Raw genomic sequence first — 25,276 nt, forward strand, 5'->3', positions numbered from 1 at the left:
AAAAAGTAAAAAAAAGTCAGTATAGAATGTTGAAAAAAGTAAAAAAAAAGTATAGTATGTCGAAAAAAGGACAAAAAATCACAGTATGGGTGGTAAAAAAAGAAGTCAGTATTAGTATGTCAAATAAAGTAAAAAAAGTCATAGTAAAGTACGTCGACAAAAGTCATAGCATGTGTAAAAAAAGTTTTTAAAAAGTCAGTAAAGAATGTAAAAAAAAGTCAGCACAGTATGTCGAAAAAAGTAAAAAAAAAGTCAGTATAGAATGTCGAAAAAAGTAAAAAAAAAAAAGTCAATATAGAATGTCGAAAAAAGTTTTTAAAAAAGTCAGTATAGAATGTCGATAAAAGTAAAACTAAAGTCAGTATAGAATTTCGAAAAAAAGTTAAAAAAAAAAGTCGGTATAGTGTCGAAAAAAGTAAAAAAAAAAAGTCTGTATAGTGTCGAAAAAAAGAAAAAAGTCATATAGCATGTTGAAAAAAGTAGAAAAAAGTCAGTATAGAGTGTCGAAAAAAGTTAAAAAAAAGTCAGTATAGAAAGTCGAAAAAAGTAAAAACAAAGTCGGTATAGTGTCGAAAAAAGTAAAAAAAAAAGTCGGTATAGTGTCGAAAAAAGTAAAAAAAAAAGTCAGTATAGAATGTCGAAAAAAGTCAATATAGAATGTCGAAAAAAGTTTTTAAAAAGTCAGTATAGTGTTGAAAAAAGTAAAAAAAGTCATATAGCATGTTGAAAAAAGTAGAAAAATGTCAGTATAGAATGTTGAAAAAAGTTTAAAAAAGTATAGAATGTCGAAAAAAGGACAAAAAATCACAGTATGGGTGGTAAAAAAAGAAGTCAGTATTAGTATGTCAAATAAAGTAAAAAAAGTCATAGTAAAGTACGTCGACAAAAGTCATAGCATGTGTAAAAAAAGTTTTTAAAAAGTCAGTAAATAATTTCGAAAAAAGTAAAAAAAAAAAAGTCAATATAGAATGTCGAAAAAAGTTTTTAAAAAAGTCAGTATAGAATGTCGATAAAAGTAAAACAAAAGTCGGTATAGAATTTCGAAAAAAGTAAAAAAAAAAGTCTGTATAGTGTCGAAAAAAAGAAAAAAGTCATATAGCATGTTGAAAAAAGTAGAAAAAAGTCAGTATAGAGTGCCGAAAAAAGTTAAAAAAAAGTCAGTATAGAAAGTCGAAAAAAGTAAAAACAAAGTCGGTATAGTGTCGAAAAAAGTAAAAAAAAAAGTCGGTATAGTGTCGAAAAAAGTAAAAAAAAAAGTCAGTATAGAGTGTCGAAAAAAGTAAAAAAAAAAGTCAGTATAGAATGTCGAAAAAAGTTTTTAAAAAAGTCAGTATAGAATGTCGATAAAAGTAAAACAAAAGTCAGTATAGAATTTCGAAAAAAGTAGAAAAAAGTCAGTATAGAGTGTCGAAAAAAGTTAAAAAAAAGTCAGTATAGAAAGTCGAAAAAAGTAAAAACAAAGTCGGTATAGTGTCGAAAAAAGTAAAAAAAAAAGTCGGTATAGTGTCGAAAAAAGTAAAAAAAAAAGTCAGTATAGAATGTCGAAAAAAGTCAATATAGAATGTCGAAAAAAGTTTTTAAAAAGTCAGTATAGTGTTGAAAAAAGTAAAAAAAAGTCATAGCATGTTGAAAAAAGTAAAAAAAAAAGTCAGTAGTGTTGAAAAAAGTAAAAAAAGTCATAGCATGTTGAAAAAAGTAAAAAAAAAAAGTCAGTATAGAATGTCGAAAAAAGTAAAAAAAAGTCATATAGCATGTTGAAAAAAGTTTAAAAAAAAGTAAATAAAGAATGTCGAAAAAAGTTTTTAAAAAGTCAGTATAGTGTTAAAAAAAGTAAAAAAAAAAGTCAGTATAGAATGTCGAAAAAAGTAAAAAAAGTCATATAGCATGTTGAAAAAAGTAAAAAAAAGTCAGTATAGAATGTCGAAAAAAGTTTAAAAAAATGTCAGTATATGTTGCGGCTGTCGGCGTTCTGAGTTTGTTGTGGGGAATAGCGTGTGTTTTTTCTTCTGTGCTGCTTGTCTCCTGATGAGAGGGATCCCCGTGATGTCATGGAAGGTGTCTGGGAAGTCCCTCTGCGCCCCGCCTCCGTCTCCTCCTGCTGCAGGTGTGGACAATCGGCTCGTCAGTGGAGTTTGGTGGAGCCTCATTGCTGCTGGTCCATAAAAGAGCTGCTCTTGTGGTGGTGCAGGGCGATCTGTGATTTAACTTGATCAGACACGCCAACTTGTTCGAACCCTTGTGACATAAATTGTCTTTGTAAAATTTCTTAACGAGTCTGTGCAATAACTCTTATAGTGCTCTTACCATGGTGAATTTATGAGGTGTATGTATGTGCTATGTTGTGGGATGAGTGCAATATGTGTTATGTTATGGGATGTGTGCAATATGTGTTATGTTATGGGATGTGTGCAATATGTGTTATGTTATGGAATATATGCTATGTTATGGGATATGTGCAATGCTGATGGATTAATATGGCTGAGGTGTATTGTTCTTTTGTTGTTTGTTTTTGTCATTGTGGCCGTTAAGGCATTTATGGCGCAGCTACAGTGTCCAAGACAAATTTCCCTGAACGGGACAATAAAGTTTATCGTATCGTATCGTAATAGGTAAAGAAAGGGAGGGGGGATTTAGACGAGTTGAAGAGTGGTTTTGTTTTGTTTTGTACTTTTATTTTGGAGGGCCACTAACTAGTCTAAAACCCCGTGCAGGCCTGACACCTGCTTTTGTTCTGTCTGCTTGGAGCTTACTGCTCACCGTGTGTTTGTGGCGGACTGTAGCCACAAACACACAGTTTTACGGAAAAAAGTAAAAAAAGTCATATAGCATGTTGAAAAAAAAAAAAGTCAGTATAGAATGTCGAAAAAAGTTTTTAAAAAAGTCAGTATAGAATGCCAAAAAAAGTAAAAAATATAGTCAGTAAAGACTGTTGATAAAAGTAAAAAAAAAAGTCAGTATAGAATTTTGAAAAAAGTAAAAAAAAGTCTGTATAGTGTCGAAAAAAGTTTTAAAAAAAGTGAGTATAGAATGTAGAAAAAAGTTTAAAAAAAGTTGGTATAGTGTCGAAAAAAGTAAAAAAGTATATGTCAAAAAAAGGAAAAGTCATAGCATGTTGAAAAAGTAAAAAAAAGTCAGTATAGAATGTCGAAAAAAGTAAGTCATATAGCATGTTGAAAAAAGTAAAAAAAAATCAGTATAGAATGTCGAAAAAAGTAAAAAAAAAGTCATATAGCATGTTGAAAAAAGTAAAAAAAAAGTCAGTATAGAATGTAGAAAAAAGTTTTAAAAAAGTTGGTATAGTGTCGAAAAAAGTAAAAAAGTATATGTCAAAAAAAGGAAAAGTCATAGCATGTTGAAAAAGTAAAAAAAAGTCATATAGCATGTTGAAAAAAGTAAAAAAAAGTCAGTATAGAATGTCGAAAAAAGTAAGTCATATAGCATGTTGAAAAAAGTAAAAAAAAATCAGTATAGAATGTCGAAAAAAGTAAAAAAAGTCATATAGCATGTTGAAAAAAGTAAAAAAAAAGTCAGTATAGAATGTAGAAAAAAGTTTAAAAAAAGTTGGTATAGTGTCGAAAAAAGTAAAAAAGTATATGTCAAAAAAAGGAAAAGTCATAGCATGTTGAAAAAGTAAAAAAAAGTCAGTATAGAGTCGAAAAAAGTTTAAAAAAAAGTCAGTATAGTGTCGAAAAAAAGAAAAGTCATATAGCATGTTGAAAAAAGTAGAAAAAAGTCAGTATAGAGTGTCGATAAAAGTAAAACAAAAGTCAGTATAGAATTTCGAAAAAAGTTTAAAAAAAAGTCGGTATAGTGTCGAAAAAAAGACAAAAGTCATATAGCATGTTGAAAAAAGTAGAAAAAAGTCAGTATAGAGTGTCGAAAAAAGTTAAAAAAAAGTCAGTATAGAAAGTCGAAAAAAGTAAAAACAAAGTCGGTATAGTGTCGAAAAAAGTAAAAAAAAAAAATAGTCAGTATAGAATGCCAAAAAAAGTAAAAAATATAGTCAGTAAAGACTGTTGATAAAAGTAAAAAAACAAGTCAGTATAGAATTTTGAAAAAAGTAAAAAAAAGTCTGTATAGTGTCGAAAAAAGTTTAAAAAAAAGTCAGTATAGTGTCGAAAAAAAGAAAAAAGTCATATAGCATGTTGAAAAAAGTAGAAAAAAGTCAGTATAGAGTGTCGATAAAAGTAAAACAAAAGTCAGTATAGAATTTCGAAAAAAGTTAAAAAAAAATTCGGTATAGTGTCGAAAAAAGTAAAAAAAAAAAGTCAGTATAGTGTCGAAAAAAAGAAAAAGTCATATAGCATGTTGAAAAAAGTAGAAAAAAGTCAGTATAGAGTGTCGATAAAAGTAAAACAAAAGTCAGTATAGAATTTCGAAAAAAGTTTAAAAAAAAGTCGGTATAGTGTCGAAAAAAGTAAAAAAAAAAGTCTGTATAGTGTCGAAAAAAAGAAAAAAGTCATATAGCATGTTGAAAAAAGTAGAAAAAAGTCAGTATAGAGTGTCGATAAAAGTAAAACAAAAGTCAGTATAGAATTTCGAAAAAAGTTAAAAAAAAATTCGGTATAGTGTCGAAAAAAGTAAAAATAAAAGTCAGTATAGTGTCAAAAAAGAAAAAGTCATATAGCATGTTGAAAAAAGTAGAAAAAAGTCAGTATAGAGTGTCGATAAAAGTAAAACAAAAGTCAGTATAGAATTTCGAAAAAAGTTTAAAAAAAAGTCGGTATAGTGTCGAAAAAAGTAAAAAAAAAAGTCAGGATAGAATGTCGAAAAAAGTCAATATAGAATGTCGAAAAAAGTTTTTAAAAAGTCAGTATAGTGTTGAAAAAAGTAAAAAAAGTCATAGCATGTTGAAAAAAGTAAAAAAAAAATCAGTATAGAATGTCGAAAAAAGTAAAAAAAAGTCATATAGCATGTTGAAAAAAGTTTAAAAAAAAGTAAATATAGAATGTCGAAAAAAGTTTTTAAAAAGTCAGTATAGTGTTAAAAAAAGTAAAAAAAAAAGTCAGTATAGAATGTCGAAAAAAGTCAATATAGAATGTCGAAAAAAGTTTTTAAAAAGTCAGTATAGTGTTGAAAAAAGTAAAAAAAAGTCATAGCATGTTGAAAAAAGTAAAAAAAAAAAGTCAGTATAGAATGTCGAAAAAAGTAAAAAAAAGTCATATAGCATGTTGAAAAAAGTTTAAAAAAAAGTAAATATAGAATGTCGAAAAAAGTTTTTAAAAAGTCAGTATAGTGTTAAAAAAAGTAAAAAAAAAAGTCAGTATAGAATGTCGAAAAAAGTAAAAAAAGTCATATAGCATGTTGAAAAAAGTAAAAAAAAGTCAGTATAGAATGTCGAAAAAAGTTAAAAAAAATGTCAGTATATGTTGCGGTTGTCGGCGTTCTGAGTTTGTTGTGGGGAATAGCGTGTGTTTTTTCTTCTGTGCTGCTTGTCTCCTGATGAGAGGGATCCCCGTGATGTCATGGAAGGTGTCTGGGAAGTCCCTCTGCGCCCCGCCTCCGTCTCCTCCTGCTGCAGGTGTGGACAATCGGCTCGTCAGTGGAGTTTGGTGGAGCCTCATTGCTGCTGGTCCATAAAAGAGCTGCTCTTGTGTTGGTGCAGGGCGATCTGTGATTTAACTTGATCAGACACGCCAACTTGTTCGAACCCTTGTGACATAAATTGTCTTTGTAAAATTTCTTAACGAGTCTGTGCAATAACTCTTATAGTGCTCTTACCATGGTGAATTTATGAGGTGTATGTATGTGCTATGTTGTGGGATGAGTGCAATATGTGTTATGTTATGGGATGTGTGCAATATGTGTTATGTTATGGGATGTGTGCAATATGTGTTATGTTATGGAATATATGCTATGTTATGGGATATGTGCAATGCTGATGGATTAATATGGCTGAGGTGTATTGTTCTTTTGTTGTTTGTTTTTGTCATTGTGGCCGTTAAGGCATTTATGGCGCAGCTACAGTGTCCAAGACAAATTTCCCTGAACGGGACAATAAAGTTTATCGTATCGTATCGTAATAGGTAAAGAAAGGGAGGGGGGATTTAGACGAGTTGAAGAGTGGTTTTGTTTTGTTTTGTACTTTTATTTTGGAGGGCCACTAACTAGTCTAAAACCCCGTGCAGGCCTGACACCTGCTTTTGTTCTGTCTGCTTGGAGCTTACTGCTCACCGTGTGTTTGTGGCGGACTGTAGCCACAAACACACAGTTTTACGGAAAAAAGTAAAAAAAAGTCATATAGCATGTTGAAAAAAAAAAAAGTCAGTATAGAATGTCGAAAAAAGTTTAAAAAAAAGTCAGTATAGAATGCCAAAAAAAGTAAAAAATATAGTCAGTAAAGACTGTTGATAAAAGTAAAAAAAAAAGTCAGTATAGAATTTTGAAAAAAGTAAAAAAAAGTCTGTAGTGTCGAAAAAAGTTTTAAAAAAAGTGAGTATAGAATGTAGAAAAAAGTTTTAAAAAAGTTGGTATAGTGTCGAAAAAAGTAAAAAAGTATATGTCAAAAAAAGGAAAAGTCATAGCATGTTGAAAAAGTAAAAAAAAGTCAGTATAGAATGTCGAAAAAAGTAAGTCATATAGCATGTTGAAAAAAGTAAAAAAAAATCAGTATAGAATGTCGAAAAAAGTAAAAAAAAGTCATATAGCATGTTGAAAAAAGTAAAAAAAAAGTCAGTATAGAATGTAGAAAAAAGTTTTAAAAAAGTTGGTATAGTGTCGAAAAAAGTAAAAAAGTATGTCAAAAAAAGGAAAAGTCATAGCATGTTGAAAAAGTAAAAAAAAGTCATATAGCATGTTGAAAAAAGTAAAAAAAAGTCAGTATAGAATGTCGAAAAAAGTAAGTCATATAGCATGTTGAAAAAAGTAAAAAAAAATCAGTATAGAATGTCGAAAAAAGTAAAAAAAGTCATATAGCATGTTGAAAAAAGTAAAAAAAAAGTCAGTATAGAATGTAGAAAAAAGTTTTAAAAAAGTTGGTATAGTGTCGAAAAAAGTAAAAAAGTATATGTCAAAAAAAGGAAAAGTCATAGCATGTTGAAAAAGTAAAAAAAAGTCAGTATAGAGTCGAAAAAAGTTTAAAAAAAAGTCAGTATAGTGTCGAAAAAAAGAAAAGTCATATAGCATGTTGAAAAAAGTAGAAAAAAGTCAGTATAGAGTGTCGATAAAAGTAAAACAAAAGTCAGTATAGAATTTCGAAAAAAGTTTAAAAAAAAGTCGGTATAGTGTCGAAAAAAAGACAAAAGTCATATAGCATGTTGAAAAAAGTAGAAAAAAGTCAGTATAGAGTGTCGAAAAAAGTTAATAAAGTCAGTATAGAAAGTCGAAAAAAGTAAAAACAAAGTCGGTATAGTGTCGAAAAAAGTCAAAAAAAAAAATAGTCAGTATAGAATGCCAAAAAAAGTAAAAAATATAGTCAGTAAAGACTGTTGATAAAAGTAAAAAAACAAGTCAGTATAGAATTTTGAAAAAAGTAAAAAAAAGTCTGTATAGTGTCGAAAAAAGTTTAAAAAAAAGTCGGTATAGTGTCGAAAAAAGTAAAAAAAAAAAAGTCTGTATAGTGTCGAAAAAAGTAAAAAAAAAAGTCAGGATAGAATGTCGAAAAAAGTCAATATAGAATGTCGAAAAAAGTTTTTAAAAAGTCAGTATAGTGTTGAAAAAAGTATAAAAAGTCATAGCATGTTGAAAAAAGTAAAAAAAAATCAGTATAGAATGTCGAAAAAAGTTAAAAAAAAGTCATATAGCATGTTGAAAAAAGTTAAAAAAAAAGTAAATATAGAATGTCGAAAAAAGTTTTTAAAAAGTCAGTATAGTGTTAAAAAAAGTAAAAAAAAAAGTCAGTATAGAATGTCGAAAAAAGTCAATATAGAATGTCGAAAAAAGTTTTTAAAAAGTCAGTATAGTGTTGAAAAAAGTAAAAAAAAGTCATAGCATGTTGAAAAAAGTAAAAAAAAAAGTCAGTAGTGTTGAAAAAAGTAAAAAAAGTCATAGCATGTTGAAAAAAGTAAAAAAAAAAAGTCAGTATAGAATGTCGAAAAAAGTAAAAAAAAGTCATATAGCATGTTGAAAAAAGTTTAAAAAAAAGTAAATATAGAATGTCGAAAAAAGTTTTTAAAAAGTCAGTATAGTGTTAAAAAAAGTAAAAAAAAAAGTCAGTATAGAATGTCGAAAAAAGTAAAAAAAGTCATATAGCATGTTGAAAAAAGTAAAAAAAAGTCAGTATAGAATGTCGAAAAAAGTTAAAAAAAAATGTCAGTAAAGACTGTTGATAAAAGTAAAAAAAAAAGTCAGTATAGAATTTTGAAAAAAGTAAAAAAAAGTCTGTATAGTGTCGAAAAAAGTTTTAAAAAAAGTGAGTATAGAATGTAGAAAAAAGTTTTAAAAAAGTTGGTATAGTGTCAAAAAAAGGAAAAGTCATAGCATGTTGAAAAAGTAAAAAAAAGTCAGTATAGAGTGCTGAAAAAAAGTAAAAAAAAGTCAGTATAAAATGTTGAAAAAAGTAAAAAAGTCTGTATAGTGTCAAAAAGTAAAAAAGTCAGTATAGAATGTCGAAAAAGTAAAAAAAAATTCATAGCATGTTGAAAAAAGTAAAAAAAAAGTCAGTATAGAATGTCGAAAAAAGTAAAAGTCATATAGCATGTTGAAAAAAGTAAAAAAAAAAATCAGTATAGAATGTCGATAAAAGTAAAAATAAAGTCAGTATAGAATTTCGAAAAAAGTAAAAAAAAAAGTCAGTATAGAATGTCGAAAAAAGTAAAAAAAAAAAGTCAGTATAGAATGCCAAAAAAAGTAAAAAATATAGTCAGTAAAGACTGTTGATAAAAGTAAAAAAAAAAAAGTCAGTATAGAATGTCAAAAAAAGTCATATAGCATGTTGAAAAAAGTAGAAAAAAGTCAGTATAGTGTCAAAAAAAGTTAAAAAAAGTAAAAAAAAAAGTCAGTATAGAATTTCGAAAAAAGTAAAAAAAAAAGTTATATAGCATGTTGAAAAAGTAAAAAAAAGTCAGTATAGAATGTCGAAAAAAGTAAGTCATATAGCATGTTGAAAAAAGTAAAAAAAAATCAGTATAGAATGTCGAAAAAAGTAAAAAAAAGTCATATAGCATGTTGAAAAAAGTAAAAAAAAAGTCAGTATAGAATGTAGAAAAAAGTTTTAAAAAAGTTGGTATAGTGTCGAAAAAAGTAAAAAAGTATGTCAAAAAAAGGAAAAGTCATAGCATGTTGAAAAAGTAAAAAAAAGTCATATAGCATGTTGAAAAAAGTAAAAAAAAGTCAGTATAGAATGTCGAAAAAAGTAAGTCATATAGCATGTTGAAAAAAGTAAAAAAAAATCAGTATAGAATGTCGAAAAAAGTAAAAAAAGTCATATAGCATGTTGAAAAAAGTAAAAAAAAAGTCAGTATAGAATGTAGAAAAAAGTTTTAAAAAAGTTGGTATAGTGTGGAAAAAAGTAAAAAAGTATATGTCAAAAAAAGGAAAAGTCATAGCATGTTGAAAAAGTAAAAAAAAGTCAGTATAGAGTCGAAAAAAGTTTAAAAAAAAGTCAGTATAGTGTCGAAAAAAAGAAAAGTCATATAGCATGTTGAAAAAAGTAGAAAAAAGTCAGTATAGAGTGTCGATAAAAGTAAAACAAAAGTCAGTATAGAATTTCGAAAAAAGTTTAAAAAAAAGTCGGTATAGTGTCGAAAAAAAGACAAAAGTCATATAGCATGTTGAAAAAAGTAGAAAAAAGTCAGTATAGAGTGTCGAAAAAAGTTAAAAAAAAGTCAGTATAGAAAGTCGAAAAAAGTAAAAACAAAGTCGGTATAGTGTCGAAAAAAGTCAAAAAAAAAAATAGTCAGTATAGAATGCCAAAAAAAGTAAAAAATATAGTCAGTAAAGACTGTTGATAAAAGTAAAAAAACAAGTCAGTATAGAATTTTGAAAAAAGTAAAAAAAAGTCTGTATAGTGTCGAAAAAAGTTTAAAAAAAAGTCGGTATAGTGTCGAAAAAAGTAAAAAAAAAAAAGTCTGTATAGTGTCGAAAAAAGTAAAAAAAAAAGTCAGGATAGAATGTCGAAAAAAGTCAATATAGAATGTCGAAAAAATGTTTTTAAAAAGTCAGTATAGTGTTGAAAAAAGTATAAAAAGTCATAGCATGTTGAAAAAAGTAAAAAAAAATCAGTATAGAATGTCGAAAAAAGTTAAAAAAAAGTCATATAGCATGTTGAAAAAAGTTAAAAAAAAAGTAAATATAGAATGTCGAAAAAAGTTTTTAAAAAGTCAGTATAGTGTTAAAAAAAGTAAAAAAAAAAGTCAGTATAGAATGTCGAAAAAAGTCAATATAGAATGTCGAAAAAAGTTTTTAAAAAGTCAGTATAGTGTTGAAAAAAGTAAAAAAAAGTCATAGCATGTTGAAAAAAGTAAAAAAAAAAGTCAGTAGTGTTGAAAAAAGTAAAAAAAGTCATAGCATGTTGAAAAAAGTAAAAAAAAAAAGTCAGTATAGAATGTCGAAAAAAGTAAAAAAAAGTCATATAGCATGTTGAAAAAAGTTTAAAAAAAAGTAAATATAGAATGTCGAAAAAAGTTTTTAAAAAGTCAGTATAGTGTTAAAAAAAGTAAAAAAAAAAGTCAGTATAGAATGTCGAAAAAAGTAAAAAAAGTCATATAGCATGTTGAAAAAAGTAAAAAAAAGTCAGTATAGAATGTCGAAAAAAGTTAAAAAAAAATGTCAGTAAAGACTGTTGATAAAAGTAAAAAAAAAAGTCAGTATAGAATTTTGAAAAAAGTAAAAAAAAGTCTGTATAGTGTCGAAAAAAGTTTAAAAAAAAGTGAGTATAGAATGTAGAAAAAAGTTTTAAAAAAGTTGGTATAGTGTCAAAAAAAGGAAAAGTCATAGCATGTTGAAAAAGTAAAAAAAAGTCAGTATAGAGTGCTGAAAAAAAGTAAAAAAAAGTCAGTATAAAATGTTGAAAAAAGTAAAAAAGTCTGTATAGTGTCAAAAAGTAAAAAAGTCAGTATAGAATGTCGAAAAAGTAAAAAAAAATTCATAGCATGTTGAAAAAAGTAAAAAAAAAAGTCAGTATAGAATGTCGAAAAAAGTAAAAGTCATATAGCATGTTGAAAAAAGTAAAAAAAAAAATCAGTATAGAATGTCGATAAAAGTAAAAATAAAGTCAGTATAGAATTTCGAAAAAAGTAAAAAAAAAAGTCAGTATAGAATGTCGAAAAAAGTAAAAAAAAAAAGTCAGTATAGAATGCCAAAAAAAGTAAAAAATATAGTCAGTAAAGACTGTTGATAAAAGTAAAAAAAAAAAAGTCAGTATAGAATGTCAAAAAAAGTCATATAGCATGTTGAAAAAAGTAGAAAAAAGTCAGTATAGTGTCAAAAAAAGTTAAAAAAAGTAAAAAAAAAAGTCAGTATAGAATTTCGAAAAAAGTAAAAAAAAAAGTTATATAGCATGTTGAAAAAAGTGAAAAAAAGTCAGTATATTATGTCCAAAGAAGTAGGTGGTGTTTAGTTGTTTAGTGAGTTAAATAAGTGCATCAATTCTAAATTTGCAAGTACCTAACCATGATTCTAAGTATTGTACAACATTTTTTTAACCCGATAATGGCACAAAATGAAAAGTCAAAGGATCCCCACGGTCATTACAGTTTATTCTGAGGTTATCATGACTGTAACATTTCACTCAACCCACAAACGTCAACCTGGCACCATGGAAGCATGCTCTCAAATTGTCTGAACTTCAGAGGAATCCATGAAACTCATGTTAAGACATTTCAGCCTGGAGAAAAGTGCCGGACAGACCTATATCACATCGAGCTACGCAGCTAGGATGGCAAAAAGACACACGAATGTGATCCAAATCCGATCCGTCTAGGTTTGCGAAGATGTTCCTGTTGAAAGGCAGTAAAAAAAAGATCCCTTTTGAAGATGAGGGTTAAGTCAGTTTTAACGGAAACCAGAATCATACAAAACAAGTAATTATAATTATAGTAATAATGGTGTTCTTATGAAAGCACACATGCATGACTCATGAAATATCAGTCTTTTCCACACTCAGCAGCGGTTTTGTGTGTGTGTGTGTGTGTGTGTGTGTGTGTGTGTGCCATAGTCCCAGCTGGTTTCCATTTAGGCTTCATTTGTTGTTCCTCCAGGGAACGGATAGTGCAACTGTCCATTTGTGCCTCGATCCGGAACAAGGCAGCGAGGAGCTTCTCTGCTCGTGATTCACAGCGACAGCACATCGAGTCTCGACCGTCTTTGCACTCAACCAGTAGAGACAGACGTCAGCAGTCCTGGCCGTCCACACAGCCCCCGTCTGACTCAGCACATTTACTGGATTTACGTCTCAGAAAACACAGACGCTTCTCAGCTCGGATGGGGTTAAACCAGCTAACCACGTCGCCCTCGCTGTGTCTCCGTGTAAACAAATAGAGCACAATACATTCCGAAGATCACACATTCAAAAGTCTTTTCAGAATTTTCTGTGCAAATCAAGGTCTTGCTGCACACGTTTTTTCACAGTATGCATCACCCAGATGGACTTGGATGGCCTTCCTCACTGAAAAACCTGGAGCACATTAGGCCTTTGCCAATTAATTTCCCCGAAGATGATCTACCAGCTTGGATAAAGTCTCATATGACTCAACTATGCTTTTGAACACATCACAAGCCTTTAAAGTTGGCCACAAATCCCGCTTTAATCACTAACCATTGTGTCCTGGCTAGGGCTCTTGCAGATCCCGCTCGGCCGTGTCGAGAGAGTCACTAATGCGTGACGAAAACCTGCATCTCACCGTAGTCCTTCTCTTCTCCCGCCGTCTGCCCCATCTTATCTTTCCACTTAAAGGGCCACGATGTCGGGCTAGTCCTGTTGTGGCAGCTCAGGCTGGGGTCGTGCAGGAGGTTCCACATGAGCCAGATCTGAGGAACACTGAGGCTGTGAACCACCATGAGATCCCTGTAAAAGCAGGGGTCAAACGTCTGAAGGTGGGGCGCTGCAGACGGTCGGGGGATCCCGAAGGTCCGAAATCCCTGATGGCGTGATGGTTTGACGCCAATCAGCTGGAGGCACATTCCCAGAAAAACATCATCAATGGGGAACAACTCCACCTGGAAATGGAAAGCAAAATGTAGATCAAAGAATTCCTCAGTCAGGCATACTAAAAAAGAGTCCGACTTTGAATTACCTGTTGACAGGCAGAGCTAAGTCTCCGAGCCGTATGTCCCGACATGACGAACCCTCCTCCTCCAGCATAATTCGGGTACAAACCGCCTCCATAAACAAACTCCGGCACGTAGTATTTGGAACTGCGTCGGCGAATAGGTTTAGCATGGATGATAATATCCCCGACAAACAGATCCGTGTCTGGCTTTTGGCCTTGTAACATCTCTAATATATTCTCCACATTAACATACACATCGGCATCACCCTTGAAGATGAATCTGTGTGAGAAGAGGAAAGCGTCAGATGTGAGATCAGAAGTCAGATCAGCTCCTGATTTCTGTAAACACTCACTTAACATGAGGGCAGCTGCTGTTGACCCATTTCAGAAAATGTGTTTCCTTCAGCGTCAGGTTGAAGAAGGTGTCTTCAAAGTCCCAAAGCAGGATATCCCTGAAGGTTTGACTCTCGTAGGTCAAGAGCCGATCCCACAGAGGCAGAGCAGTCCGGTTCCTGGGAACCCCCAGCAGGAAAACAGTACGGATGGACACCCCGTCTTGAAAAAGTCCCTCTTTACCCCAGGTTCGACGTACCACCTGAAGGAGATTATGTTTGTTGACCAAGAGAGAGAGAGAATAAAAGGTAAAATATGTATTAATCTTGTGACAACCTTCTATGTGTTTACGTCTACCTGTCCAAATATCACCTTTTAGCTCATGTTTTGGTCTCCACCAACTCCTGAAGGCTGGCTCTTTAGCTGGCTCTAGCTATTTGCTAACATTTGCTGTTGGTGGAGATCAGTAACTGGAAACAGCTGCTGTCTGCTGCCATGAACTAAACTCAGAGTGAGTGAACCAGACGAGCACAGATGCATGTCCGAAAACAACCAACAACCAGCTTTAAGACACTAAAAGGTTCAGGTGAAAACAAAGCCTCATTCCTGTACTGATTAGCGGAAAATTGTTGAAATGATGTATCATTGTTTTTGGCAAAGGCCTACAAAGAACATGCCACCGTTTTACCTGGCGTTTATCAAAATCTGCAGGGATGGATTTCACCGCGATGAGCATGTAGGGGGCAGCGGTGGACCCTTCCCTTCCTCCTCCTCCTTCCTCTGATCCGCCGATGTGACATTTGTCTGGCTGGTCTATGAGCAGCTTAAAGTGTCTGTTGTCCTTTTCTCTCAGATAGCCGTCAAAGTCAAACGGCGGCATCGTGGGGAGAGGCTTGCCAGGGGTTTTACTCGGCACAGCATTGTTCCGCTGCAGCTTCCCTTTCCCCTTAGTTTTGGATTTAGGCTGAGAAGGTTTGGACTTGGGCTGAGAAAGTTTGGATTTAGGCTGACGAGTTTTGGACTTGGGCTGAGGAGTTTTGGACTTGGACTCGGGCTTGCAGAGAGGCAGTTGTGGCTCTGAAGGTCTGGATGGGATCGGCTATTTCGGAGAAATGAACAGGAGGACATTTATTACAGCAAGTGCATGTCATAAAAATTAACATATAATAAAGTTTTATGTGGAGGAGAAATATGCCATCTGAAAACCTAAAATATCTTTTTATGCCGATTCAGGTTTATCTCTTTCAGGTTCGTCATAAAAGGTCTTCAGCGCATCACACTCCAGTTTCTGGACTACCAAATGCAAGTTTCTTTCTAACAGCAACCATCACACACATACTGTACTTTTTATTTCAATGTTTTATTTTTTAGTTCACTCAATCTCATTGTAGCCATTACACATTATGAAGATACTTTGATTCTGACACCTCCACGCGAACAAGCACACATTCATAAATTGAAGCACATCTCATACCCCCGGAGAGTCCTGCCCTGCTTTGGCCCCACTAGCGCCCAGCAAGTTCCTGTTGGAGCTGGTGGAGCCATGAATTTGCAGGTTCCACACGGGCTTGTCCCATCCAGAAGAGAGCACCACCTGGAAACATGGTGATTTAAAAATAAAAGTAATAGTTTGCGAGGAGAGGGGTGCATTGTCCAATCCAATAACTTATATAAATTATAATATTGATATATCTACATGTATATAGCCAGCATTGATACCGATATGTCTGCAATAGGCCGATATCGGGCTATGCAGTGATTGTTTCCATCCTTACCTGGCGGGCGTAGAGCAGCAGACAGAAAAGCATCAGTAGCAGCATCGTGCACAGCACATCTCCCTTCACATGGAAGAGCCTCCTCATCGTCACCATCTTCCTCTGAAGTCTTCAGTTAAGGATCAAACAGGACTGAAGTGGAGCAGGGTTGCTGCGGAGACTGGCACAGACCAGATCTGGGTTTGCAGGCTTTACTCCGTGGAACTTAATGATTTCCCGTCCTGTGCTCTGCTGCATCGTTGAATAAAACCTGAAACCTTACAGCTCCATCGTGTCTTGCTTCTCCTCAGATTTCATGTTTCCATAAACTTTGATGTTCCCTGTTGCAAAGAGGATATTGTTAATATTATGAATCCCAGCAAACAGTCAATCATCTACATTCTCCTCCTTGTTATCAAAGTTACGTTTCAGTAGCAAGGTGCCAAGGCATCTTTTTTAAATCCAGCTAAATGTGCTTGAATATTCAATTAAAAATAATCCCAGATGTGTTATTGATTGCTGATTTTAAAAAGTCTGTCTTTTCTCTCGATTCCCATCTTTTATAACCCAGAAGGGGGAGTGTCTGTGTCTTATATAAGGGACCATAAGGGTACCAACTCTTTTAAGGAACATCGTGTTCTAACTTTCTTGTAATTTGCAGACATCCCCAAATAACGCCCTTTTCTATATATCACTGTCTAATCTCATCTTTTTGTGTCGCTGTCAACGAGCGCAAACTCCAAAAAACAAACGCGATTAAAAAAAAAAAAATAATTCTACACGGAAAGTAGCCTCGAACATCTCCCCTCACATAGAGCCATGTTCCGCGTAATTTAGCATGCATCGACACACAGGTCTGCCTGGATTTTTTATAACCTCAATAGTTCTGGAATGTTCTTTTGATCAATGTTAAGTCATTCAAACTCACCAGATGAGACGGAGGAGGAGGAGGAGGAGGAGGGGAGCTCAAACCGAAAACATCTGTGCTGTAGATGCGTGAAGCTGCAACACAGGACTCACTCTGCGCACTGACACGTCCAAAGACAAAAGACCCAATGGGAGAAGAGGAGATACTCTGTGTGTGTGTGTGTGTGTGAGTGTGTGTGTGTGTGTGTGTGTGTGTGTGTGTGTGTTTATGGTTGTGCGTGTGTGTGTGTGAGTGTGTGTGTGTGTGTGAGAGAGAGAGAGAGATAAAAAAGTTACCGGGCGCTGAGCCCGTCTGGCTGCGCTCTAGTTGCCTTCAGGTGCTGTAGGAAATATCCTTAATATGACAACGAAATAACTGGAGACAATTATACATGTTTTTGTGGTGTCAGCTATTCTGGAAAATAACTAGTACTGCATTAGTTCAGTAAAAAAAAAAAAAAAAAAAAAAAGTGACAATAGTTGCTACAACCGACAACGCGGCACCATTAAGTGAATAGCCTAAATATGGTGTTAAACACTAGAGATGGGATGATAGGACACACGCACAATAAATTGATCTTGGTGAACTTCCATTAATCGGGATAAAGACAATGCAGTCTAGCTAACATGCAAGAGATGAGTGAACAAATAAATAGAACCTGCTTTTAAAAACTCAGGAATTATCATGTGGCAAAGAACATACTCACACAATAATGCTATTTTAAAACATGGATGTAGACTTTATTCATGAAGTGTGACCATATTTAAGATTTGCTTTTGTGATTCCAGTTTCGGTGCCACATTGAATTGCACGCATATTTGGATGATTATCTTTGCTGGGATTATTGTGACAGTAAAATGTCTACATGGTCCCATGGCCCATTCAACAAGTTGTTTCACTCATACAGTCTGTCAATCCAACGTAGGTTATTAAAATATTGAACCATAGTCACAGGAGTGAGTTAACCAGGAGCACCTGAACGCAGCATCTTCATCCTGACCACGTGACTTAACCTCGAGCTGGGAGACTTAAAGCCAGATGCCAGCACAGCAACTGAGGAGGATAAAGGTTAGGAGACAGGAGGAATAAAACACAATTTTGCAGATTGTGCCGTTATGATGAAGTCAACGCCAACAACATATTTTCACACTAACACCAAAAAGCTGCAGGGATACACTCCATCTGCAATTTATGACCACAGACTGGGTCTTTAGTGAACCATATGTAGCGCCTATAGATCACAGTGTGTGAGTTAACATGTGTGCATCCAATCAGAACGTAAGGAAGTTGAGGTTGGAGAGCATTCCTTCCATCATGATGGACACAGGGTAAGACATGATGTATAAGCAGCATAACTTACACGGCAGATGCATGTCCAAAAAAACCAGAAGGCCGCATTCTTCAAGTCATAACATCATTTTTCCATCTCTTTTTCCTGTTTATATTTATACAAGCAACAGTTGCTTTACTTCAAATAAATGCAAATGCATACAATATTTTAAAATTTAATAGTTTTTGCCACGCATCACAATTACAAACTATGTACAATCTACAAAAAAGGGTAAACAAGTTGGTCGTCTGTGACATCCATTCAGTAAAAATGGTTTTCTTTGGCTACAAACACACAACAAGCTGAGAGCAGAGACCCGAGTCTGAGAGAAACCTGCACACAGAGCCGTCGGCCGCCGGTGATTTCAATGAGGAGGCTGCTCAGCCATCTTGCTCCAGCTGTGCTCTCTCTAAACATCACGCCACGTCACATAGACATTCTCTTCTTCTTCTACAAACCCATGTGTCTCCGTCTCATCGTTCTAGGGAGAAAGAAAAATCCCTCAGAAGATTCTGGACCATGACAGCACTGATCTCTCGTTCCTTCAATCTTATTCGTCCATTGCAGCAACCTTCCCTCCGTCCTCAGGAGGATGCAGTGCCAGCTCTCATGATCCGGAAGAGCGCGTTGATGTTGTTGCTCTTGATGGCGTCTCGACAGGCGGAGATCACCTGGTTCTTGGGTTTGCCCACTAAAGAGGAGGAGGAAGAGCGACAAACAGAATACCAAGACGATGTAACAACACATAATGGATAACACAATGCTAAGCTAAAGCTCATTTGAACGTGAGATCAGCATTAAATAGCCTGTTTGGTTTGCTTCTCAAGGACCCCCCTACCTACTTTACTATTGTTGAACACATATATTAGTGGGCCTTTGATCGTTTTGTCTGGTAAATGTTTCCAGACTGAAACGCAGAAATTTGCCTGTCGAGGAATGCTTGACAGCTACGGTTTGGAGACAGATCTGAAGAGGACAGCGTTTTAAAAATGCAACAGGTGGTGTTGTACAAAAAAAAAAACACAAAAAAATGCTACAGGAGAAACTGGAACAAAGAGGCTTTCCAGCGCGGTAGCAAAGCACAAATCGTCCCTCACTCACATCAATAAAGCTTTGAATTTTCACAAATTTTGCAAATATTGGAGCCCAAAAAAGCCTGATAATACAAGATACAACAAAACGTAACGTAAACGTCTGAATCCAGGAACAGACATTCATAAGACATACAATAATGTTCATTGTTCCAGACAGCCAACATGCTGCAGGGTTGTTAAGGAGCCGCGGTTGGTGTGGTTGTGTCTTACCTCGGAGTCTACCAGCCCGCTGTATGGCCTGGTTCACAGACTTGAGGCAGGCCAGTAATGCATTGTGGTTGTTAGAGCGGATTTTATACTCGTTGACCAGATCCCTGTTTAGATCGTAGAGCTCTCTGTAGCGCTTCTTCATCGTTGTCCTACAGCGGGCGAGACAATCAGAGAGGATGTCAGCGGGAAACAATGAGTTATTCAACATATATACTGGGAAATATACACCATAGACTGTGTTTGAGAAGTGGACGTAGTCATGGTAACCCATTGGTTTGTGGACTGCGGTTTTCAAGCTTCCCGAGTTCCTCACTCATTTGCCTGTGGGCTTTTTTCTGATGCCTTGCAACAAACATGCACAGAACTACAGCTACATGGCATGTAGACATCACGTTTTTATTTATTGGCGTCTATAAGTCTGCTGAAAAAGGTTGCCTGTATTTCACACGTTACAGTGTTTTTCGTGGTTACTCACATTTCCCCCATGAGGCGAGCATCCTCTGCCTGCACCAGCATGTTCCTGATGTAGTTGGAGTGATCGGCCATCGCTGCAGTCAACTTCTGATGGACAGAGTGGAACTCGTCCACCTAGCATAGAGATATTTAAGATTCACTAAGAAACCACAGCACATAAAATAAAAATAACTTTCTCATGTGCTCCCTGACTTATCCCAGCCTTAAACAAGCCACGGGACAATTTTGTGTTTTAGTGAAATAAACAATAAAAATACAAATAACAGCCGACGATTTCATTGAAGCCAAACCTCGGTGAGTGTGCTGCGTAGCTCCTCAAAGTATCCGGGGAAGTCTGATTCCGCTGACAAGTCCTCTATTGCCAGGAAGGAGGCCAGTGATTGGACGAGATCTCCTGCCAGGTCAACGTCATCGATCCTCAGTGTGATCTAATTAGATCATCACCAAATTAGAGATTCACTAATTGTCTGATTTTAGCTGATTTTACAAAGGAATTGGGAGTTACTATTTAAACATTTTTTCTTTTATGAGCACAAATAAATAAACCAACAGAATGTACATAATAAAAAGTCCCAATGATTTCATTTGTAATTGCAAATCACACAACCAGTGATCCTGAATTAAGCTCATAGCTTCATATACACCTGTTGTGTGTATTTGTACCTGTCCATTGCTGGCCATACTGATGGAAAACAGTCCGCCTCCTCTTAGAGAACTAAAAGTGATGTCGGGGGTGTCTACTCCTTCTGGAAGCAGGAAGTTCTGATTCAGCCACATCACCACCTACACACACACACACACACACACACACACACACACACACACACACACACACACACACACACACACACACACACACACACACACACACACACACACACACACATAAAAAAGCATATAAATCACGTATAAATTGTAATCAGCAAACATGAATCAGCATGTTATTGCCTGGTACAAGCAGGACGACTGATCGCGCTATGACAGCTTACCCGCTGTGGTCGTTCGTTGACGCTGAAGGTGACCCTTCCAGCAGGCAGGGCAGCTGACGAGTCCACCGTGATGTCATACATGGAGAAACGAGGTAGCTGACGAGTGATTTCAAACACGTGGAATTGGGTGCTGGAGAGGACAAAAAGAATGTAGTGCAGAGACGATGGGTTTATTTGATGGGAAGAGAAATACAATTAATACACGAGAGCGCACATACATTGCCTACTCACACATCCTACCTATTTTTTCCTCCAACAAAGGCTTTGATGTGCAGATCTACTGGTATATCTTTTGGGGGGACAATGGGGACTCGGACACAGCCTGACAGGTTCTGGGCGCTGGGGTGGACGACGTGACTCTCCCCCTCAAATATCCCCTCTGCAAAGATGAGCACTGCCCGGATGATGGTTTCTGGAGAGGATGAAAGAGAAGATTCAGGGACGTAGGTCCTCGACATGCTTGAAGTTCTCGTTTTAGGCACTAAAGCATTTTACCATTTGGTGTTGAAATTCTGAGCTCTACATGAGCCTTCTGAGCCTCCGTAGCAGGTCTCACTGACAGCGCCGTCTGCAGCTGAGTGTTGGCCGGTATGACTCCCATCCCGCTGTTTGTGTGTGGCACACCCTGAAGCAATAGTACAGTTTGAGTGGATGTGAGCATGTACTATAGTATACGGTCAACTGAGAAAACTGTCATCATCTTTGTGAAGTCTGCTGTCTAAACTAATGGTGATGCAGTCAAAATATGAACTTTTTATTTCATTCACCTGTGTGATATAATAATAATAATAATAATAATAATAATAATAATAATAATAATAATAATAATAATAATAATAATAAATATAAATGTACCTTGGCATTCTCTTCATAGCTGCGTAGCTCCAGCAACAGATTCTGTTTGCGTTGGCTGAGCTCTCTAATGAGGTCCTGTTCAGCACTGGAGTCCATCAGATTCCCTTTAAGGTCTTTACTGGCTGGCAGGTAACCGCGGACTACAAGATACACACATTTAATAGTAATAATAATAATATCAATAATAATAATAATAATTATAGTACATTTTATCTATATAGCCCTTTCATGATACTCAAAGTCACTTTATAATAACATATAGTTAATAGCAATAAACAGACAATCATCGGACAAAAATACAGCATTAGTCACACATTAAAAGCAGTTCTACAAAGGTGAGTTTTATGTCGATAAATTGTCAATTCTCCCAAATCATATGAAGCATGTTACATGCTATTGTCAGCAGTCAAATACAGCTGAAGCTGACACACATGTGATGTTTATTTGTTTTACATATCTTCACACATGAACTGTCCTCTTTCTGGCCGTCTGTAGTGGGTTAGTGGGCAGAAGCAGCAACAACATACCTTCTCCCTCTATGGAGGTGCAGATAAGTTGTTTATGTCCATCCAGCCTGTAGTCTCCCTCCACCACTCCGGCCACAGACGAGGAGAAGTTGTCTTTGAAAATGACCTCGCCTGTGCGGTCGCTACGAGCATCAATCTGAAATAAAAGAGGAGCGCGATCAACGACGACGACCAGAGATACTGTCCAAATCAAATACTTGTCAACAAATCCCATTTATGAAGTGTGAGAGTTTCTAAATGCCAGGCCTGCTGGATCGTGAGCTGACCTTTCCATTGGACCAGCCGGTGATGAGCTCCACCACCCCATCAGCATTCAGGTCAAAGGCATGGATGCTCATGGCATGATTCTTAGACTGGTTGGGGAGAGGAAACGCATTATTGAAAAGGAAATGAAGAGGCGTTACATTTAAAGTACACTTATAACAAGATACCAGACAGTTTGCATGACAACAGTATTAGAGGAGAGGGAACAATACACAACTAAGGCTTTCAGAGCGAAAGGCTAATATATACAATGTGTATATATATATACTGTATATATAAACTAAACCCAGGACTCTCAACAAACCTATTTCACCTCTCAGAACGGTTCCCAAATGTAACATATTTCTTCTCCATTAACATGAGTTAGAGTGACCTTTAACATAAATAACATAATCTCGACTACAACACTGAGACAAATGTCTATTTTTTCCAATAACGCCCGTTGTCCAAGATGAGCTTATCACAAACTTTTACTGTACCTTAATCCTCCAGTAGCGGGCGGTGCCGTCATAAACTCCCACGGTGCCATTGGCCAGGGCGTAGCCAAACCTGCTGCCATGCATATGGCACAGTGATGTCACTGTCTGTATGGAGACGCAGAGAGGGAAACTGGTAACAGTGCAATGATGATTTCAACTATTATTGGGCCACATACTGTAATGTAAAGAAAATGCATCGCATCTACTCACCTCATTCTCAGACATCTCAGACACAAGCTCATCCTCTTTGAACACCCTGATGTCAAAGTCTTCTGATCCTACCAGGAGCTGTAAACACAATACACAATAGCTGACTACATTTCGTAAATCAACCAATTATCATTTCCGTATTAATTAATATCTTATAGCCCAGACACAACTTGAAACATCGTGAAAGTAGAGAGCTAGGACGGCCAGGACTTACCTCATTCTTTCCATCCCCAGTGAAGTCACAGAGCACCAGAGATCGAACATTATCGCCGGTTACCTTTAAACATTCAGCAAAGGAATCAGTCATCTCGACCATTAATGGTGGCCATGCAGAAAAACAGCAGTATGTATAGTATATGTAGAGGTGTCACTGTCTCATGAGTTGTGCGTTATATTTTTCTGATATTAAAATGTTGCCTTGCTGTTCTTACCGTCCAGAACTGGTCATTGCCCTCGGAGTCAAAGCCTTGTAAGGCGCAGTTCCCTCCAATGATGGCAAGAGGAGATGGGATGTCCCCGAGTTTCCCCAACACAATAGCATTGGCCCCATCCGCCACCTACACAGAAGAAACAGAGACATGATGATGATGAATAGATTACTGTAGTGCATGTCGACAGCCAGGCTCTTCTCCTGTGTGTACCATTACCACCATTATTACATTTTTCCTTTTGTGATATTTTTAGTGTCAGTTCACAGAAAAAAAACACGTGTGCATAGATGTTTTCACTCCAGTTCCAGTTGTGTATTTGTCAGCAAATTTACTCAAATAAATCACACATAGATTAAACCTTAAAGGTCCCATATTGTAAAAAAAAAAAAATAAAGAAAGAAAAAAAAGTGAGATTTTAATGTCTTTTAAATTATAAAGCAGGCATTCGTGTGATATAAATACTGCAAAACTATGACATTCTCAATCAATAGAGAAATATAAGTAGCCTGTATTCAGAAACCTTTAAAAGAGCCATCTGGATTTATACCACTGTTTACTCACACAAAAGTATCTTGGATGACACTACACCTATTGAGTATGTAGTGCATGGCACATGATTTCGGACATAGCATATGTGAATGACATTATCCGACAGGAAGTAAACATGGACCTGATTTGATTCATAAATGGCACACAAAAAGGAATTCCTCACAATCAGTAGTCTGGGGCAAATCTTCACCCGTCATCAAAACTCTCCAGTATTGCAGAAAATACTCAAGATAAGACAGCTGTGCATAAAAATGACACCAGAGCTCTGTAGTTTGGAAATATGAGGGAGTTGAGTGCTTGAAGTGGTGCAATTGGTAGCCAAATAATAAAAGATAAAATAATAATAATATTAAACTAAATTTACATAGAACCTTTTACATAATAAAAAACATCTTTTAAAAAAAGTTCAGCAGAAATTTGACAACCTGTGTTATGCAATAACCTCTCTGCTGAAATATATGGTTTTCATCGTCGTTGCTCAGTTGCGCTCACCTCTCTGTAGAATATATCAGCGTTGTCGTGGACGTCATAGGCCAGCAGGTTGGTCTGGGATCCCACCAACAGCGTGTCTCTGGTGGCGTTTGGTCCCAGCGCTCCTGCCGTCAGACAAGTGACCGCCTGGTTGATGTTGAGCAGTGAGATGTCAGAGTCTTGTGTGCTCTGGCTCAGTCGGTGGGCCACGGGTCTCTGACCCCGACCATGGGGGTTATGGATAAAAACCTTTTAGAGAGAAACAAAGAGGGCATGAGGTAAAAACACTACAAACCACGCAAAACAATAATGGTTAATTTCCCTCACCTTTCCAGCCTGCGTGGCTGCAGTAAGACAAGGGTGTACTCCATCAAATTTCCCAACAGTCACCATGCGAGGGTTAATCTTGTGGTTCAGTTTCAGTGTGAATATAGGGACCAACATGGTGCCTCCTCCTGTGTATCACCAATCAGTCGATTCCCGAAAGCAGACAAGCAGACAGGAGACACTTTGTTATTTAAATTATTTTCTTTTTGTGAAATTAAGAACATGAGCAAAGTAGATTTCCACAGCATGAAACAACCACGTCTCGGGGATGCGTGGATTCGCTCCGCTAATGAAATTACAGGCTTTGCCCTGAGAGAGATTCTGAGTGTTATGTTGCCTAGCAACAAAGAGTAGCAAGCTAAAGCTTGTCATCTGGCTAATCTCCCCGTCGTTTGCTACACACGAACGAGAAGTATAGAACAGAAATACACAGCGCGACTCCTAGAACAAATCCCCCTTCATTTTTCATAACGCAAGTACGATATTAATCCATTAGAGGAGGTAAAACCGCCGATATTTGGATGACTTGCGTTGCAAAGCTAGCATACCCAATTTAGCTAACGGAAACGTCGCTGGCTTCAGTGTTGCCGGAAACAACTACAACTATGGACGACAGTGAAACAAACAAATCAAGGGAGCGTACCAAGTTGTGCAACCAATCTCACCTGACACCCCCTCCTCAGCTGCGAATGTTGTTTGGTTCAAATGAGCTCTCCAGCTAGTGAGCTAGCTGGATAGCACGACAATGCAGCGATAGATGACAGACCGGACCAGCAGCTACTTCCGGTGTGCTGTCAAAATAAAAGATTCTGGTCATCCATGGGGAATTAACTCAATAACCGTAATTAATGAGACACTTGTAATTTACCTGAGTGTTTCCTTTTTTTATGTTACTTTATATTTCCATTCCTTTTGATTTAAGAT

At 35.6% G+C, this 25,276-nt stretch overlaps 2 protein-coding genes across 2 annotated transcripts; both read right to left on the bottom strand.

Annotated features, from left to right (window-relative positions):
- Nucleotides 1–11,537: 11,537 nt before the first annotated feature.
- On the bottom strand, nucleotides 11,538–15,397 carry b3gnt9 (UDP-GlcNAc:betaGal beta-1,3-N-acetylglucosaminyltransferase 9). Its single transcript, XM_084017248.1, has 6 exons — nucleotides 15,257–15,397; nucleotides 14,956–15,075; nucleotides 14,170–14,580; nucleotides 13,502–13,743; nucleotides 13,173–13,428; nucleotides 11,538–13,095 (listed from the first exon to the last, which is right to left on the bottom strand). Exons 1-6 carry the CDS (start codon nucleotides 15,350–15,352, stop codon nucleotides 12,751–12,753), a joined length of 1,470 nt encoding a protein of 489 aa, XP_083873374.1. The 5' UTR covers nucleotides 15,353–15,397; the 3' UTR covers nucleotides 11,538–12,750.
- Nucleotides 15,398–16,973: 1,576 nt separating this feature from the next.
- On the bottom strand, nucleotides 16,974–25,143 carry bbs2 (Bardet-Biedl syndrome 2). The gene is made up of 18 exons (XM_084017247.1): nucleotides 25,018–25,143; nucleotides 24,353–24,480; nucleotides 24,047–24,274; nucleotides 23,006–23,131; nucleotides 22,789–22,851; nucleotides 22,575–22,652; nucleotides 22,365–22,469; nucleotides 21,888–21,974; nucleotides 21,622–21,757; nucleotides 21,095–21,234; nucleotides 20,735–20,864; nucleotides 20,480–20,651; nucleotides 20,240–20,369; nucleotides 19,914–20,033; nucleotides 19,541–19,678; nucleotides 19,252–19,364; nucleotides 18,777–18,925; nucleotides 16,974–18,163 (listed from the first exon to the last, which is right to left on the bottom strand). The coding sequence occupies exons 2-18, from the start codon at nucleotides 24,467–24,469 to the stop codon at nucleotides 18,057–18,059; spliced, it is 2,139 nt and encodes a 712-aa protein (XP_083873373.1). The 5' UTR covers nucleotides 24,470–24,480; nucleotides 25,018–25,143; the 3' UTR covers nucleotides 16,974–18,056.
- Nucleotides 25,144–25,276: the final 133 nt, after the last annotated feature.

The sequence above is a fragment of the Eutrigla gurnardus genome (genome assembly GCF_963514095.1).
Source record: "Eutrigla gurnardus genome assembly, chromosome: 9".
In the NCBI taxonomy this organism is placed as follows: Eukaryota; Metazoa; Chordata; class Actinopteri; order Perciformes; family Triglidae; genus Eutrigla; species Eutrigla gurnardus.